The sequence below is a fragment of the Perca flavescens genome, chromosome 2, assembly GCF_004354835.1.
Source record: "Perca flavescens isolate YP-PL-M2 chromosome 2, PFLA_1.0, whole genome shotgun sequence".
NCBI lineage: Eukaryota > Metazoa > Chordata > Actinopteri > Perciformes > Percidae > Perca > Perca flavescens.
In genome coordinates, this window is record NC_041332.1 from 3,362,344 (window position 1) to 3,381,962 (window position 19,619).

Consider the following 19,619-nt stretch of genomic DNA (forward strand, 5'->3'; position numbering starts at 1 on the left):
TATGAGATGTTTTTACGAATATCCAATAAAATGGTAAAACACACCTCACTGGGATAGGGTTGAACTCCAAGAAATGTACATATAAAAATGGGTGCTTGGCCAAAATCCGGCGCTCTTGGGCTTATTTTCTGCTCTCTTGACCTGAACCCTTGCTGTAGGGACATCCTGTGTCTTAAGAGCGTTTTTAAGTGATTGAACTTAGTTCATTTTTCCATTTATTCATTTTTTTCTTATTTGTTTTTTCTTGTTAACTTTTTGCTTCAAATAAAATAAAACCACCTGTGTTAGTCTTGAGCAAGGGGACCCAAAAAACCTTGTAAGTCTTTTTTGCCTTTTTAGAAGACTTTTCTCCTTTTTTCCTTTTTCTTCTCTTTGTCCTCCACTTCACCCGTGTGAGCGGGGAACACCCTTAAAGGATGAAGTGGGGCCTCCTCTTTAACCACGTGGTTGGCAGCAAACCCGGGGACCGACCTGATAAGCAGACTTTTGATCCTCCAGCTGATCGGAAGCTTCTGTGACCAAGGCAGAAGTGGCTGTCCAAGTGTGAGTAATTAATTGTAATGGTTTGGTTGTAAAGACCTAATGTGTGCTGTGTATTTCACATACGGGGGACATCTAGGTTGTCAATCAAAAGCCTCTTGTCTCGTCATCGGGTTTCCACCGCAGCGAGGACCCGTAAATGCGGCTGTGTGTGTGTCTCTCTAAAAATAATCCAAACCATAGGGAAGTATCTGAACTAACTCCTTTGAAATTATAATATTTCTGATAATATAATATTTTTAATTTATAATACAATATTTATAATATTTGAACCTATAATGTTTCAATACCTACAGTATTAAATATGGGGAAGTATCTGAAATAACTCCCTTAATATAGGCTTAACCATCTGCCCCACTGACAGTATCTGTAACGGCTGTACGGCAGAAGAGGGCATAGAGGGCGAGGGTTATCGAGGGGGAGAAAAGAGGTTGGCTTTAAAAGAAAAAGTGATACTATGCCTCGATAACTGTCAGATCGTTCCACATAACTTACTTTTAGAAAATGGACCCGAGGACAACAGGATGGTTAACCATTATGTCTAAAAACTTGAAATGATCAATTTCATAATAACAACAACAGCAGGTTCTCCAAATAGGAAAGTGGCTTACATTTAAAAGTAAAAGGTACAACTGTTGTGGTAGGAAGACCAAAACCAGCAGTTTAAAGTGATCTAGGAATAACACCATAGAACTGATTTAGGAATAACACCATTAACATTCTTGGTCTCAACAGACTTTGTTTCTGCAATTATGCCACAATAATTCAGACTTTTTCTTTCCTGTCTCATTATTGAGGAATATAACAAATAAAAATATCAGACAACCACTTTATTGTCCCATCAGATTTGCACTTTACCTTTAAATTTTAGATATTTGAAATGGGGAAAAAAAAAATTCATCAACACATTAATTTGATGCATCATGACACACGTTATGTGGACAATATCTATTTAAACCTCTGTTAAACCCACAGACATTTATTATAACTTCCAGAAGAAATCAGTTTCTAAAGACACCAAATATTTCAAGATGAAGTTTGATTCAATTTGCAAATAATTGCTGCACATTTAACCAGACACGTAGCTATCGGTAAGCAGGGTAAGTAGTGCTTATGGGCTCAGACCAATCAGGGGCAGGGCCCCCTATCAAATTGTCATTACTCACACAATCCCAACAGTCCCACCTGCAGCCACTGACCAAACGGGTCAAATTAATTCCCTTGTTTCTGTTATGAAGACAAGACGTGTGTGACTCCAACGTCTCACATTTACCAACAAAACGTACAGCGAAAGACCATGCAAAACATTTCAGACCGTCCTGCCAACATGTATACATTGTAACATCAATGTATGCTGTTACAGTTTTTCACTATAAAGTCAGCGGCTGCTGTTTTAGTACTGTCAGCTCTCTGCAGTGGGCAGGGCTGCTGCTCCATCTCCCCCGCGACTGACGGCGCACACACAAACACACACACACACACACACACGGTGGATGCAGGAAAAACCGGAGATGAGACGTACAGGATGAGTTAAATTGAGGACAGCTATGCTCATTTAAGTGCAATGATAAGTTAAAGTCCAATAAGTTTATCAAACCGTATGAATGTGTGTGTGGCCAGGAAAGGGAATTAATTAACAATATATAGAGCAACAAGCAACTGCAGTGACATATATGTTCATATTTGATTAATTCAATAAATTATAATTTTTTTGTCTTAAATACACCAGCCATTTTCATATTATACCAACATTTGCAGCATCCTGAGCCTTTTTGGTAAGGTTCCTAGGAAATCTCAGCCCAGAGTAATTAATTTATGGTTATAATTATTATTCTCCCCAAAACAAGTTTCCTTTCTATTTTTAAAGAACTATAAAAATTGCAACTTTCTTTTGCAACTTTCACGGTCTTCTGCAACTTCATTGCAACAAACATACAAAAGAAATTGCAACTTTCATGGCAATTTTTTACAAAAGATCCCGTGAAATCAGGCATTTTGGGCTGCAACAATCTCCAAAAAAAGCCGCCAAACCCTTGAAGGACTGCCCTTGTGTGTTTTTTCATGTTTTATGGTCCACATTCACCAGTGTTTTTGTTGTTGTTGTTGTTGTTGTGGTGTGCGTAGGCTATTCCTGATTTTGTCATCTCCTCTCTTATATGCTGTGTCTCTATGATCCTATCCTGTCCTATTCATGGTAGCCTACTCATGGACATTGCGCCGTCATCACGTGCTGTAGTAGGGGTCCCGCCTTGATAATCCTGCATAGGGGCCCGGTGTTGGCTTGTTACACCACTACATTAAACCATATGATAATAAATGGAATAAAGTGTATATCAGTCACCACAGGAAACAGATTATGTAGAAAATAAAATGTAGAATATATTAATATGTACATTGCTTCCCTTGATTGAAAATAAATCAATACCTGAAATGAGATCAGTGATTAGTTTACTCTGACAGGAGACATGATCAGAGGGGCAGAGTTTTTACCATCCTTATTAAGACCGGGACCAAAGTAAGGGAAGAGTTTCTCAGTGAAGGAGCAGCAAGTAAAGGAGTAGATAAGAGCTGCAGCATCTACGTCATAAAAGGAGACCAGACCCTCCTCATAATCCACAAACACCCCCACCTTCTGAGGAGGAGACTTCAGAGAGAGACGACCTGAAGGGACAGCACAAGCTTTGTACTCATTTCCATTTCTCAACACTATAGTCCAGTAACCATCCTCAGGGCTCAGTGTGATGCTTTCCTTCCTGTTGATCAACTCTCTGGCCACTCCTAACTCCCAATCAGTCTTTCCTTTAACTTGAACCTCAAAGTAAAATCTGCCTGAAGAGAAACTCTGCTTTCCTAAAACAATACAATAACGAGAAAATCTCTCTGGGTTGTCTGGGAGATTCTTCCACACATCACCATGAATCACTTGTTTCCCATCATCAGACAGGATGAGTTTAGGATGTGCTGTATCAGGATCAAGAGTCACATCCACTGCATACTGCTGGACCCTCTTCAGCTCAGACTCAAGCAGCTTCTTCATCTCTTTACTGAGTGTCTCCTCCAGCTGAACCACAGCTTTCACCACAGTCCCCTCATATGATGATGGACGGATGCTGACCTCTGTCCAGTCCTTGGTGGGTGGAGGTTGTTGGATGTTTAGGGACTGGACACTCTGGAGAAGATGGAGGTGGTCTTCAGAGCGTGAGAGCTGCTCCACCTCAGTGCTTCTCTTCATCAGCTCAGAGATTTCCTGTTCCAGCTCTTTGATGAAAGCTTCGGCCTGTTTTTCTGTTGTTTTCTGCTTCTCTTTGATGGTGTTGATGAGCTCATTCAGGCCTCTCTCAACAGACTCCTTCAGAGAAGTGAAGACCTGAACACCTTCTGCTATCTCTCTGTCTGCATCTTCCTCACTGAGGTCGACTGAGTGTTTGATCTCCTGAATCTTCAGTCGTCTCTTCTGGATCATCTGCTGAATTTCAGCCCCTGTCTTCCCCAGCTCTGCCTTCTTTCCTTCATATCCTTCTTTCAGAGGAACAACATCATGCATCTTGTGGTCTAAAACAGAGCAGAGCATGCAGACACATGTCTGGTCGGTCTTACAGAACAGCTCCAGAGGTTTATCGTGCTTCGTACACATCCTGCCTTCCAGGTTCTCCACAGGGTCGATCAGCTGATGTCTTTTCAGACGTGAAGCTGTCAGATGAGGCTCCAGGTGAGTCTCACAGTAGGAGACCAGACACACCAGGCAGGACTTCAGGGCCTTCAGTTTGGTTCCAGTGCAGACGTCACAGGGAACTTCTCCTGGTTTGGACACTTTGTCAGATGGCGCATTGCTGGTAGCAGCCATAACTACAGTGTGCGAGAAAAAAATAATTTAAAAGACAATTTTTATTATTTGTTTAAAAAGAAATGTGTGCATTTGTGGGCGTTATGGAGCTGTGTGTGTGCGTGTGCATGTGTGTGTGTGTGTGTGTGTGTGTGTGTGTGTGTGTGTGTGTGTGTGTGTGTGTGTGTGTGTGTGTGTGTGTGATGGAATAGTGGCATTCAAACGGGACTAAGGCCACTAAATTTGGACTTTCATGGTCAAAATGTTTGGTGAGTGTAATTAATAATGTGTAGATTATCCTTTGGACACTTGGATAGGCGCACTGAGCAATCTATTGGTTTAAAGTTGTTATTCTGTTTGTACCAGGGGTTAAGTGGGACCTGGCAGTTGGGGGAACCCTAACATCCTGGTAACAGCTAGTTCACCTGTTACCAAGGCCGTAGGTTTGATTAAAACATTGGAGGGGGGCACATTATAACTGGGGTGTCTGGGGGTCTTCCTCAAAACTTGTTGAGAGTCTAACACTTAATTTCCTGTCTAATATCGTTGGAAAAAGAAGTAAGGCTGGATCCGAATATCCGACTATACGGATACAAATCTACCTTTTCTAAATGTTGGGGGCTTATTCCCTGCAAATCTACGCCTTTGCCTGTTACTCCTTCTTCCAAATTAATCAGAGCACAAGGACAAATTGCTTCCTAAGTTACATAAGTAACATTGCATATTAAACTGAGTCTTATTCAGTCAGTCCACATAAAACACACCGCAGTTACATACTTAATAGAGATCACGTAGAACATTAAGGACAGAACAGCATCACCGATCGGTTTTAACTGAATATCCTCAGCTAAAAACAACAGACCTGCACCACGTTACCGTGCCGATAACGAGCCTATTTGTAACCGGTAGGCTACCGGCAACATGATCTTCACCTATTTAAGTGACAGGTAGTACCCGACTGTCCTGCTTTTATTACAGTGTGAACTCACCACAGACTCTAGCCTTGTTCATGGACTCACAGCAGTGCGCTGGAATAGATATTTGGCGCTATTTTAAACAAACGGGAAACAGGGATGTATGAAACTGGCAATGATCCAAGGTGCCGGAACATCTATCCGATTTGGTCTGACCCAACATAACTGTTAAAGAAAAATTCAGGCGCAGCACAACTCCTCTACCATTCGTGAAGGAGGTTCAGGGAGACTTTGACTACTTACACAGAAGCATTTAATGAATTCTCAATTGAGGAGAATTTAGGATTACACATTACAGTGTTATTGCCATCCCAACATTCTGAAGTTCCTGTCTTTCTGAAGGTTTATTTAAACTCATGCTGGATGCATTAGGTTTAGCTGAACCTTATAAAGACCTGAAAGATATTACGGGCGCCTCAAACAGACAGGCAGAATGTGTTATGTGTTGACTTCCTGCGTGACCTTGGCAGTCTTATCAAACAGCTGTTACTGTTAGAGACAAAGTTGAAGTACTTGTCCACCTGGAAAGGTTATGAGGTTATATTGGCCACTGACCTGAATGAGACCTGGGTACCACTAACTCAACTTACAGAGCATGAGCTTGGAATGCCACTACAGTAATGTTACAACAAATAGAGACTATACTGAAATAAATGTTAATGTTTTGTTTTGTCTATAAATAGTTTTTTATCTGTTTACAATCTTGAATCATTCATGGCGTCGTTTACAGCTGGAGAATGTGTTGCTGCCGAGTGCACAAGTTGTATCAGCAGGTCACAAATAACAATCTGTTTCCTTACAAGTATTGTGTCTCTCATGTCCACCCACTCTTTCTTCCTGAAAATACAAATTAAAAAGGGAGACTGACCTGCTGGTCCTGAGCTGGTGTCTGGCAGACTCTGCACCAGATCATTCCTGTTGATCTCCTCTAAAACCTTCTTGGTCACCTTCAGAGCTCCGTGAAGTTTATAGGTTTTCACCATCTCATCCACCGTGTCCTGCCTTTCTGCGTTCTCTAACTTTGACACTTTGATGCTTTGGTAGCCTTCCAGGATGTCTTGCTGCAGACACCATTTAAATTTCTTAAATTCCTCTTCTTTTAAATCCTCCAAAGTGTTGAAAAGGTCCACTGCCGTCATCGTGGCTTCCTGCTAAAATCAGAAAGTTTTGTCAATCTGAAAGAAAATAGCCTGGATGCCAGCCGAACTTAGCCCCGCCCACACATTTGAGGTCGGGGAGTTCGGTCTGGACTTGATCCGTTGTGGAACAACTACGCTCGAACAAGAGCTGGTAGGACGAATCAAGGACACTGTAGGTAGGACACTGGGCCGCGGCTGCAGCCCAGTGTCATCGCAGTTCGTGAAATGGTCACATTCCGATATCGTGTTGACGACTATGAAATAAACAAGAAAATCGTGTCCCTGTACACGAATCAATAGATCAAAATAATGTGACCATTTCACGAACTGCCGTGAGCCCGGATTGGTAATAATGAATATAGCTAATGGTTGTAATTCACCATGTGTTCTATTAATACATCCATGGTATTATCTTATGTTACATCCGAGGAATGTATGTATGCTGTAAAGCCTGTAACGTGGATGTAACGTCATTAGCGTTTTCCAAACGGTTAGTAGCTAACATCAGCGGTAGCTAGCAGTTGAGTTCTGTTGACAACTATGCGCCTCTCAACATACGTCACATACTCCGTTGCTCTGATTGATTGTAGGTCTATCCAATTGAGTGCAGAGGCATTTTCGTTTGAAATACGCCCCATAATCACAGCCCAGTGGAGCGGTATCAGACTCATATTCTGACTAGAATCTGAGTATGACGACATCAGGCTGGAAAGAAAACTGAAACACAAATGTATCCGAGCATTAGTTCTCATTGGCCAACACAGGAGCTGTGTTGATGTGATGTATGTGTAGTTTAGTCAGTTAGAGCTCCTGCTGCTGCTCTGTGGGCTGGACCTAATGTCATTTTGAAGTGGCTCGTTGACGGGAGACCAGGGCTCGAGCTTAAGGACCTCCCGTTGTCCCAGGGCCGATGAAATTTATTTTTGGGACGAATTTGGGTGGTTGATAAAATAGAGATTAGTTGAAAGAAAAAGAAAAACCGCAAATGTTACAATGAACGGCAAAGTCACCGCGAGTATTGACTGTCAGAGTGATGTATAATTACATAACAACGGTGTCCCGTGGTGGGGTACTTACTTTAACGTAACAGCAAGGAAACAAACACAAACCAGATCCAGACCCTGATAACGTTAGTTCTTGAATTAAAGGCTGTCTTGATGTTTTAGCATCACACTAAACACTACTATAATGTACAAGAAAGATAACATCGTCATGAAACTACAACTTTAGGCTTAACACATCTGATTGGAATGAGTGGAGCACTCCCCCGTAAGTTTGCCCCCCCCCACAGGTATCTATCTTGTATTGTCTATCTGGTGAAGTCTTACTTGATTAGGTTTATATTTGATTTTAGAACTAAGCTTGTCTAATGAAAAGACATTGAAAAGACAGAGTCATTACCTGGAGAGGCCTGAGGGCACAATGGCAGGAGCATCTGATCTTGACTGAGACAACCCTCCATTGGCCAGCTTTCATTTTGCCAGATTGTTGACTGAAGTTATTTATATTATACACCACAAACTGTCCCAGCCTATCACACCTCAGCTCTACCCAACCCACGCGCTCTTTGCCCATATTAGGATTACCCGGCTCCAGTAACTGACAGAGACAAACTGCAGGTTTCAGCTTGTCCCTTCAGAAACCTCTGGATGTGTTTTTAATCAGTCTATAGTTCAGGATTAACATTATTGATATTTATAGTCATAATATTAATTAAGTATTAAGTATCTTTTATGTTGTTGTTGAGGACGTGTGTCCACCAATCAAAACCAAGACAGATTTACACTTTTGATGGGATGAAGTCTGTGACACACACCTGCCAATTAAAAACAACTCTCTGTTTTCTCATCCGATCAAACCCAGGGAATACAACACAGGCCCCGCCTCCTAAAGGCTTTGAGTAGTTGTGTAGAGTCAGAATAAACAGCTGATCAAGTTTCAGAGAATAAAGTATTCAGGTTGATAGAGATGTTCTGACACTCCCTCATATCTCAGCAGTGAAGTCAGCGGAGATTAAAATCTAACTTGTTTCCTGGTGCTGATTAAATCTGACTCAACTGAAAATAAAAAGGCTCATTTTGGCCAAAACGTCACACATCATAGAATAATTACCGAGTTATTTCAAAACTACAAACAGTTTACAATAGTGCTGAAAGAATATATCTCACTGCTTTCATCTTAAAGTATATTATGTAGCCCCAAAATATCACAAATGATAGTTGAGTTTCTTATTAAAGGTTTTTAATGTTACCTGTCAGGCTGCTCCGCTGTTAAAGTCCCGTTCAGATGAGGTCAAAGAGACGTGGTACCTTCATCAGCAGACACTGACAGATGCTGCTGCTGTCTGAGTTCATCTGACCGACATCTGTCACATCGTAACACCTTTATATCTAGAAACATCATGTGACGTGAGAGCAGGACCCAGTCACACCTGTAGTGCTGCCAGTCAGCGCTCTGATTGGACAGTTTTCAGGTTAATTATGTAATGTGGGAGAAACAGTTTGAACTCATAACAACATGTACAAACCTCGAGTTTCATTCCAAGAAACTGAAGTAGGAATGTTGTTCGTCCAGCGTTGGCTCGCCTCTTACTGCAGCTCTGTTGTTAGGGTTTGTTTCCTCGTACGTTTTTATTATTTTAGTTACGTACAGATTTTAACATAAGGTGTAGTTGGTACTGTCCCTTCGTCGGTTGCATGTTTTCATACAGAAGGAGCTTTACCTGACAGCCTACATTTGGGTGGTCATTTACATTTAAAAAGATTGTAATTCTAGTTCAAGTGAATTGTAGCACACCACAGTCAACTCTAATCAAATAAAACTATATTTATAATAATGTAATTTCCCACAAAATAGTGGCTAGCAAAAATGCTGCGTCACTAACTAAATAATAGCCAGAGTGGGGAATGTCAAGCTCTGAATGTAGGCCTATGTAATGAAATGCATACAAAAACACATTCCTGACTACCTTACAAATGTACTACAGGTGTTACCTCCAAAACGTTTAAACTGCAGAAACACTGAAGCCCAAAAACAAGAAGAAACAAAAAAGGTTGATGGACTCGTGACAACATGTACAAACCTCAAATTTCATTCCAAGAAACTGAAGTAGAAATGTTGTCCGTCCAGCGTTGGCTCGCGTCTTACTGCAGCTCTGTAGTTAGGTTTAGTTTCCTCGTACGTTTTTATCACTTTAGTTACATACAGATTTTTCCCTGGCTCAAAGGAATACACCACCGTTTGTTGAAATAGAGCTTATCACGTTCTCATCTAGCTGTAAATAGGTGGGCCAATGCATTTTTTGTCTCAGTGCATGCATTGTTTTAGTCCGGTGTAACACCGGCATTGCCGCCGCTAGTTAGCTTAGCGTAGTGAATGGAATCCTATGTTGCCGGTTAGCATGTTGTGAGTAAAAGTGAGCCAAAAAGAAAAAAAAACCTGATTACTTCTTGTGGCCTGCGTATTCACGAGTACAAATAGCAATGTAGATTAAGACTAGACCATTTCCTAGGCAGATATTGATTTGGGACTATATTGGATGGAAGTAGGCTACAGCTAAAGCCTTGCTACATGGTGACGAGAAATCACCCAGCAACTCCGTGTGAGTACAGGTCTAATATGGGTCAATCTATCCCGTAAAATAACCATATGTCATGTTTACAGTAATCACTTACTCTGTGGACAGCTGTTTATTGGGTCCATTCAGCGTTTTTTTCCAATTGACTTTATCACACCGAAAACAAAGTCGAGGACTGCAGGATGCCTCACGTCCTCGGGCTGTTGAGCGATCCCAACCTCGGCCTCCCGTCGTCCTGTTTCCAAAGCACGCAGCTCCTCTTCTGAAAACTCTGGTTGGTAGAAGTATGCTTCTGGCTCTGGACAGTCTGAGATCCAATCCTCTTTGTCTCTTATTTAACTTGTGGAGAGCGTTGTAGGGAACCATCCACGTTATTATTTTGGACATTTTGGACACTCAGACGCCGCAAATCGTCAACAATGAAAAGGGAACTCCCTGACGAGTTCAACGATAGCTCACACAAGACTCTATGTCATACGGTTCATTAGATGTGAAAAGGGGCGTGGCAAAAGCGTAGGGGGCGGGTCAAACCATCACCAATTAAAAAGGAAGCCTCTGCTGAGATGAATGATACCTCACACAAGACTACCTTAAATGGGTCAGCATGTATGAAAGGGGGCGTGGCTTGAACATAGGGGGCGGGCCAAACCATCACCAATGAAGAAGGAACTCTCTGCTGAGATGAATGATACCTCACACAAGACTCTACCTTAAACGGTTCAAATTTTATGAAAGGGGGCGTGAGTAAGTGGGTGTGGTACACGTAGACCACACATTCTGAGTTTCATGTAAATTGGATGATGTTTGTCATATAAGGCACATTTCATGTTGCCAGCAGGGGGCGCTATGACCAAAAGTAAATTTTGGCCTGTAGGTGTCCTCAGACCTGGACCCTTGTCAATCGTGAGAAATTTCGGGCAGATACGACAACGTATACTCAAGTTACAACTTCTTTCCATCCATCCATCCATCTTCGTCCGCTTATCCGGTGTCGGGTCGCGGGGGGAGCAGCTCCAGCAGGGGACCCCAAACTTCCCTTTCCCGAGCAACATTAACCAGCTCCGACTGGGGATCCCGAGGCGTTCCCAGGCCAGGTTGGAGATATAATCCCTCCACCTAGTCCTGGGTCTTCCCCGAGGCCTCCTCCCAGCTGGACGTGCCTGGAACACCTCCCTAGGGAGGCGCCCAGGGGGCATCCTTACCAGATGCCCGAACCACCTCAACTGGCTCCTTTCGACGCAAAGGAGCAGCGGCTCTACTCCGAGCTCCTCACGGATGACTGTGCTTCTCACCCTATCTCTAAGGGAGACGCCAGCCACCCTCCTGAGGAAACCCATTTCGCCGCTTGTACCCTGGATCTCGTTCTTTTCGGTCATGACCCAGCCTTCATGACCATAGGTGAGGGTAGGAACGAAAACTGACCGGTAGATCGAGAGCTTTGCCTTCTGGCTCAGCTCTCTTTTTTCGTCCTGGCGGTGCGATAGATTGAATGCAATACCGCACCCGCTGCGCCCGATTCTCCGACCAATCTCCCGCTCCATTGTCCCCTCACTCGCGAACAAAACCCCAAGGTACTTGAACTCCTTCACTTGGGGTAAGGACTCATTCCCTACCTGGAGAAGGCATTCCATCGGTTTCCTGCTGAGAACCATGGCCTCCGATTTAGAGGTGCTGATCCTCATCCCAACCGCTTCACACTCGGTTGCGAACCGATCCAGTGAGTGCTGAAGGTCGCAGGCCGATGATGCCATCAGGACCACATCATCTGCAAAGAGCAGCGATGAGATCCCCAGCCCACCAAACTGCAACCCCTCCCCACCCCGACTACGCCTCGATATCCTGTCCATAAATATTACAAACAGGATTGGTGACAAAGCGCAGCCCTGGCGGAGGCCAACCCTCACCTGAAACGAGTCCGACTTACTACCGAGAACCCGGACACAGCTCTCACTTTGGTCATACAGAGATTGGATGGCCCTGAGTAGAGACCCCTCACCCCATACTCCCCAGCACCTCCCACAGTATCTCCCGGGGGACCCGGTCATACGCCTTCTCCAAATCCACAAAACACATGTAGACCGGTTGGGCATACTCCCAGGCTCCCTCCAGGATCCTTGCGAGTGAAGAGTTGGTCCGTTGTTCCACGACCAGGACGGAATCCGCATTGTTCCTCCTCAACCCGAGGTTCGACTATCGGCCGAACCCTCCTTTCCAGCACCTTGGAGTAGACTTTACCAGGGAGGCTGAGAAGTGTGATACCCCTATAATTGGCACACACCCTCTGGTCCCCCTTTTTAAAAGAGGAACCACCACCCCAGTCTGCCACTCCTTTGGCACCGTCCCCAGACTTCCACGCAATGTTGGAGAGGCGTGTCAACCAGGACAACCCCTCCACACCCAGAGCCTTGAGCATTTCTGGACGGATCTCATCAATCCCCGGGGCTTTGCCACTGTGTAGTTGTTTGACTACATCAGTGACTTCCGCCTGGGAAATCGACGACAATCCCCCGTTATCCTCCAGCTCTGCCTCTAACATAGAGGGCGTATTAGTCGGATTCAGGAGTTCCTCAAAGTGCTCCCTCCACCGCCCTATTACCTCCTCAGTGGAGGTCAACAGTGTCCCATCCTTACTGTACACAGCTTGGATGGTTCCCCGCTTCCCCCTCCTGAGGTGGCGAACAGTTTTCCAGAAACACTTTGGTGCCGACCGAAGTCCTTCTCCATGTCTTCTCCAAACTTCTCCCACACCCGCTGCTTTGCCTCTTTCACGGCAGAGGCTGCAGCCCTTCGGGCCCTTCGGGCCCTTCGGTACCCTGCAACTGCCTCCGGAGTCCTCCGAGATAACATATCCCGGAAGGACTCCTTCTTCAGTCGGACGGCTTCCCTGACCACTGGTGTCCACCACGGTGTTCGTGGGTTACCGCCCCTTGAGGCACCTAAGATCCTAAGACCACAGCTCCTCGCCGCAGCTTCAGCAATGGAAACTTTGAACATTGTCCACTCGGGTTCAATGCCCCCAGCCTCCACAGGGATGCACGAAAAGCTCCGCCGGAGGTGTGAGTTGAAAGTCTGTCGGACAGGGGCCTCCTCCAGACGTTCCCAATTTACCCGCACTACACGTTTGGGCTTACCAGGTCTGTCCAGAGTCTTCCCCCACCCCCTGACCCAACTCACCACCAGATGGTGATCGGTTGACAGCTCTGCCCCTCTCTTCACCCGAGTGTCCAAAACATACGGCCTCAGATCAGATGAAACGATTATGAAATCGATCATTGACCTTCGGCCTAGGGTGCTCTGGTACCAGGTACACTTATGAGCAAAAGCGTAGGGGGTGGGTCAAACCATCACCAATTAAAAAGGAAGCCTCTGCTGAGATGAATGATACCTCACACAAGACTACCTTAAATGGGTCAGCATGTATGAAAGGGGGCGTGGCTTGAACATAGGGGGCGGGCCAAACCATCACCAATGAAGAAGGAACTCTCTGCTGAGATGAATGATACCTCACACAAGACTCTACCTTAAACGGTTCAAATTTTATGAAAGGGGGCGTGAGTAAGTGGGTGTGGTACACGTAGACCACACATTCTGAGTTTCATGTAAATTGGATGATGTTTGTCATATAAGGCACATTTCATGTTGCCAGCAGGGGGCGCTATGACCAAAAGTAAATTTTGGCCTGTAGGTGTCCTCAGACCTGGACCCTTGTCAATCGTGAGAAATTTCGGGCAGATACGACAACGTATACTCAAGTTACAACTTCTTTCCATCCATCCATCCATCTTCGTCCGCTTATCCGGTGTCGGGTCGCGGGGGGAGCAGCTCCAGCAGGGGACCCCAAACTTCCCTTTCCCGAGCAACATTAACCAGCTCCGACTGGGGGATCCCGAGGCGTTCCCAGGCCAGGTTGGAGATATAATCCCTCCACCTAGTCCTGGGTCTTCCCCGAGGCCTCCTCCCAGCTGGACGTGCCTGGAACACCTCCCTAGGGAGGGCCCCAGGGGCATCCTTACCAGATGCCCGAACCACCTCAACTGGCTCCTTTCGACGCAAAGGAGCAGCGGCTCTCCGAGCTCCTCACGGATGACTGAGCTTCTCACCCTATCTCTAAGGGAGACGCCAGCCACCCTCCTGAGGAAACCCATTTTGGCCACTTGTACCCTGGATCTCGTTCTTTCATGACCATAGGTGAGGGTAGGAACGAAAACTGACCGGTAGATCGATACAACTTCTTTGTTCATCGCTAAACACTCAAAATGGCCGCCATGGCCACACCGTCTGACGAAAAGTATTTGTTTTAATAACTTTTTATTGTTAAGGTGTTGGGATGGTACAGACCAAGTTTGAAGTCCATCGGATGAAATCTCTAGGAGGAGTTCGTTAAAGTATAGCACCTTGACTTTTTTTCTTCTTATGAATCCTGAAAAGTTTCGAGGTAATCGGACAACGTACACTCGAGTTACACCCACTTCCTGTTTCAACGGCGAAATGCACAAAATGGCCGCCCTGCCACGGCCACGCCCTATGACGAAAAGTTTTTCTTTTAACAACTTTTCATCTTTAACTTCTTAAGATGGCACAGACCGAGTTTGAAGTTGATCGGATGAAATCTCTAGGAGGAGTTCGTTAAAGTACGACAAGTGGAAATGGCCAAAATCGCACTAATTTCGAACATTTAATTCAAAATGGCGGACTTCCTGTTGGGTTTAGGGTATGGCGCTAATGAAGTGTTTTGTACATCTTGACATGTTACATATGTGTACCAAGTTTCGTGAGTCTACATTAAACGCACTGCATGGGCTCAATTTTCTTAACTTTCTAAAATACGTAAATTTTCACCAGACTTGAATATATTAAGCCCCTCAAAAAGCCAATTCATTTGACGGGAAAATAAAAATAATTAAAGCTGCGAGCAGCGATGGACGGGCCCTCGCGCCTCGCGGGTTACCGGCGAACTCCGTTCCTTGCGACCGTACATTTGCGCAGCACTCAGACGCCGCAAATTGTCACCAATGAAAAGGGAACTCCCCGCCGAATTCAACGATACCTCACACAAGACTCTACGTCATACGGTTCATTAGCTGTGAAAAGGGGCATGGCTAAAGTATAGGGGGCAGGTCAAACCATCACCAATGAAGAAGGAAGTCTACGCTGAGTTCAATGATACCTCACACAAGGGTTTACCTTAAAAAGTTCAAATTGTATGAAAGGGGGCGGGGCTTAAGCATAGGGGGCAGGTCAAACCATGACCAATTAAAAACGAAGTCTCTGCTGAGTTCAATGACACCTCATACGAGACTCTACCTTAAATGGTTCAAATGTTATGAAAGGGGGCGTGGCCTGAATATGTGGGCGTGGTCATATTATAGGGGGCGGCTCAGTATCACATGTAGACCACACTAAGTTTAATGTAAATCGGATGATGTTTGTCATATAAGGCGCATTTCCTGTTGCTGGCGGGGGACGCTATGACCAAAAGTCGATTTTTGGCCTGTAGGTGTCCTCAGGCCTGGACCCTTGTCCATCGTAAGAAATTTCGGGCAGACACGACAACGTACACTCAAGTTACAACAAAGTCTTTGTTCATCGCTCTTACACTCAAAATGGCCGCGACGCCACGCCCGCACCGTCTGACCAAAAGTTTTTCTTTTAATAACTTTTCATCGTTAAGGTGGTGGGATGGTACAGACCAAGTTTGAAGTCCATCGGATGAAATCTCTAGGAGGAGTTTGTTAAAGTATAGCACCTTGACTTTTAGGCTTACCTCCTGTTGCCACTAGGGGGCGCTATGACTTTAAGTAAATATCGGCCTTGATTTGTCCTCAGGGTTGGACTCTTATGAATCCTGAAAAGTTTCGAGGTAATCGGACAACGTACACTCAAGATACACCCACTTCCTGTTTCGGCGGCGAAACGCGCAAAATGGCTGACCCATATATATGAATATGTACATTTGTTCCCTTGAATGAAAATGAATCAATTCCTGAAATGAGATCAGTGATTAGTTTACTCTGACAGGAGAGATGATCAGAGGGGCAGAGTTTTTACCACCAACATTCATACAGGGACTGAAGAATGGGAAGAGTTTCTCAGTGAAGGAGCAGCCAGTAAAGGAGTAGATGAGAGCTGCAACATCTACGTCATAAAAGGAGACCAGACCCTCCTCATAATCCACAAACACCCCCACCTTCTGAAGAGGAGACTTCAGAGAGAGATGGACTGGAGGGTCAGCTAGAGCTTTGTACAGATTACTATTTCTCAACACTATAGTCCAGTAACCGTACTGAGAGCTCGTTGTGGTGCTTCCCTTCCTTTTGACCGACTCTCTGGCCACTCCTAAATCCCAATCAGTCTTTCGTTTAACTTGAGCCTCAAAGTAAAATCTGCCTGAAGAAAAACTGTTGACAGGATGAGATTAGGATGTGCTGTATCAGGATCCAGAGTCACATCCACTGCATACTGCTGGATACTCTTCAGCTCGGCTTCAAGCAGCTTCTTCATCTCTTTACTGAGTGTCTCCTCCAGCTGAACCACAGCTTTCACCACAGTCCCCTCATATGATGATGGACGGATGCTGACCTCTGTCCAGTCCTTGGTGGGTGGAGGTTGTTGGATGTTTAGGGACTGGACACTCTGGAGAAGATGGAGGTGGTCTTCAGAGCGTGAGAGCTGCTCCACCTCAGTGCTTCTCTTCATCAGCTCAGAGATTTCCTGTTCCAGCTCTTTGATGAAAGCTTCGGCCTGTTTTTCTGTTGTTTTCTGCTTCTCTTTGATCGTGTTGATGAGCTCATTCAGGCCTCTCTCAACAGACTCCTTCAGAGAAGTGAAGACCTGATCACCTTCTGCTATCTCTCTGTCTGCATCTTCCTCACTGAGGTCGACTGAGTGTTTGACCTCCTGAATCTTCAGTTGTCTCTTCTGGATCATCTGCTGAATTTCAGCCTCTGTCTTCCCCAGCTCTGCCTTCTTTCCTTCATATCCTTCTTTCAGAAGAACAACATCATGCATCTTGTGGTCTAAAACAGTGCAGAGCATGCAGACACATGTCTGGTCGGTCTTACAGAACAGCTCCAGAGGTTTATTGTGCTTCGTACACATCCTGCCTTCCAGGTTCTCCACAGGGACGATCAGCTGATGTCTTTTCAGACGTGAAGCTGTCAGATGAGGCTCCAGGTGAGTCTCACAGTACGAGACCAGACACACCAGGTACCACATGGTATGGCGACAGGATCAGTGAACACATCCAGACAGATGGAGCACAGATACTGATCTTCAGATGACAGAATGCTCACAGCAGCCATATCTACACATGGTGTGAAAAAAAGAAAACATGTTATTGAAATCACAGTTTTAATTAAAGCAGCAAGCAGTGGTGAATGGGCCCTCGCACATTTGTCGCGGGAATACTGATGGAGTGCTGGTCAACGTGGCTGTGCATTTCCAGAATAATCCAACACTGTGCGTGTGATTTTCAACCACTGTGCTGCGGCACACTTGAGTGCCGTGAGAGATCATCCGATTTTACCTAATTGGTCCAACAAATTTTTTTATTGAGTTACTGCAAGTAATTTGCCATTGTTGCGCATCTGCGCCTGCAATATGATGACTGGCAGAGAAATTAAATACTATTCTGTATCAGTAGGTGGCAGTACAGCGCAATAAGTGTTTGAGAGTGTGTAAGCGCTGGGTGGGCATAGAGCAGGTTGTTTACATCGTACTGATTCAAGATCAGCTTTCTATGAACGAGTTGAGATTGAAAGAGTGGAATTAATTAGTAACGTTTAGTAACCCGGTCAGATTGGGTTGTATCAGCGAGTGAAAGTGTGGAAAAGGGAGAGAAAGTAGTGGCTGCTATAAAAATGTCCCGCGAATAAAAAAGCTTTTTTAAAAGAGCTGGGAATGACGAAGAGGAGGATGTCGAGGAGCTAGCCAACGTTAGCTTGGAAGAATCGCTGCCTTCTACCAGCTACACTCAGCCACAGCTAACGGTGGCTAACGTTAACTTTAGCGAAGTTGTTGTGGAAAAAGACAGAGATGAGGCCGGTGGTCATCAGCATTACAGAACAAGGTAATGGCCCCTCAGGTACCATCATCTCTGAAGACCCTGCACTACGGGGACCGATTACAGAGACCGTCCGGGAGGAAGTTATACCCAGAGGGATATTAGCCTTTCAGAATCAGGCGGCTAAATGTCCAGCATCTCGGAGGGGGGACGAGGCTGGCGGCAGAAAGACCCGCTCTCTCACTAACGAGGCACTGACCCGACACCTTCACAACGGTGAAACGGTACCACGGGAGTGGATTCTAGATCACTGTCCACCGGAGACATTTGTTGCGTTGCCTGTAAAGTGCTCCCAACACACAGCAGCGCATGTGTAGTAGGGTTTAGCGAGCTGCTGAGGGAGCTGGACTTTGAGGATTTGATCTGCGACTTTGCAAAGAAAAAGACAAGAAATTAGAACTTCTAAAGGTAAGAGCTATTATGCTATCTGTAAATTGACTAGGCTAATATAATCTGTTGTGACCGTGTGACCAGATAATGTACATATTTAGTTTAGTTTATTGAAATGCCATGCATATCAGACGTATTGCATCATAATTTTGTGATGCTGCTATAGGCCTGTGTGAGACTTAGTGGTCAAGTGCAGTAGCCTATATGTTGGCTTTTGCAATTTGTGAAGTTGCAGCTGACTAAGTGACTGTTATTTTGCAACCTGCACTCAGCTGTGTTGTGTGATGGCATTGTTGTATCTTCAGTCAATCACGTTTCAGAATTACTATTGTGCTTTCTGCTTGGGTGATTTTTAGTGAATACTATATTGCCATAGTCTTGAGCCATACAATGCTTTGGTATGATATAATTCATTGTAACATGTCTTGTGATGGGTGAGTCAGATGGCAGTACTTGGTTTATTGAACTGGAAAGGCAAACTTCTTTTTTTGATTATTTTTTATTTAATAGTGACAGTGGATAGACAGGCAAGGGGGAGAGAAAGAGAGGGAATGACAAGCAGCAAAGGGCCGCAGGTCGGATTCAAACCCGGGCCGCGCAGCCTAGCCTACATGGGGAGAACGCTCTTACTGGGGGTGTTAGAGGCCGCCCCAATTCATTAATGTTTTGACCAGTAGTGATTTGGCATGTGATTTATGTATGCCTATTATATAGAAACAAATAGGCTAATCTGTAACTTTAGAATTTGTCACATACTTCTGAGTTCGCGGTGCAGTACGCACCGTAAGACGTAGTCTATTACTGTGTAGTAGGCTACATGTTACCCCACAGATACACATGTGAAAATGAAATGAAAGCAGTCCTACATACAGTACATACAGTATATACAGTAATCATTACTCCAAATCTTTTATTCCTTCCACCATCAGGTTATTGTATTTAGACAGTAGCCACTTTAAATAGGATCCGTATTAATATCTTACATGATAAAGTATGCAGTGATGCCTATTCTTTTTCTTGTACTGCTATTTTTCATATTTGTTTAACTTACCAACTTATTAGCTGTTTGGCCTCTGTTAGTTTTTGGACATTTTGGATGATGTTTCATGTGACC

At 44.7% G+C, this 19,619-nt stretch overlaps 2 protein-coding genes across 2 annotated transcripts; both read right to left on the reverse strand.

Annotated features, from left to right (window-relative positions):
• Nucleotides 1-2,882: 2,882 nt before the first annotated feature.
• Nucleotides 2,883-6,476, reverse strand: LOC114572125 (E3 ubiquitin-protein ligase TRIM39-like). Its single transcript, XM_028603588.1, has 2 exons — nucleotides 6,206-6,476; nucleotides 2,883-4,386 (listed from the first exon to the last, which is right to left on the reverse strand). Exons 1-2 carry the CDS (start codon nucleotides 6,474-6,476, stop codon nucleotides 2,984-2,986), a joined length of 1,674 nt encoding a protein of 557 aa, XP_028459389.1. The 3' UTR covers nucleotides 2,883-2,983.
• Nucleotides 6,477-16,054: 9,578 nt separating this feature from the next.
• LOC114572250 (tripartite motif-containing protein 34-like) lies at nucleotides 16,055-17,268 on the reverse strand. Its single transcript, XM_028603785.1, has 2 exons — nucleotides 16,453-17,268; nucleotides 16,055-16,255 (listed from the first exon to the last, which is right to left on the reverse strand). Exons 1-2 carry the CDS (start codon nucleotides 17,266-17,268, stop codon nucleotides 16,055-16,057), a joined length of 1,017 nt encoding a protein of 338 aa, XP_028459586.1.
• Nucleotides 17,269-19,619: the final 2,351 nt, after the last annotated feature.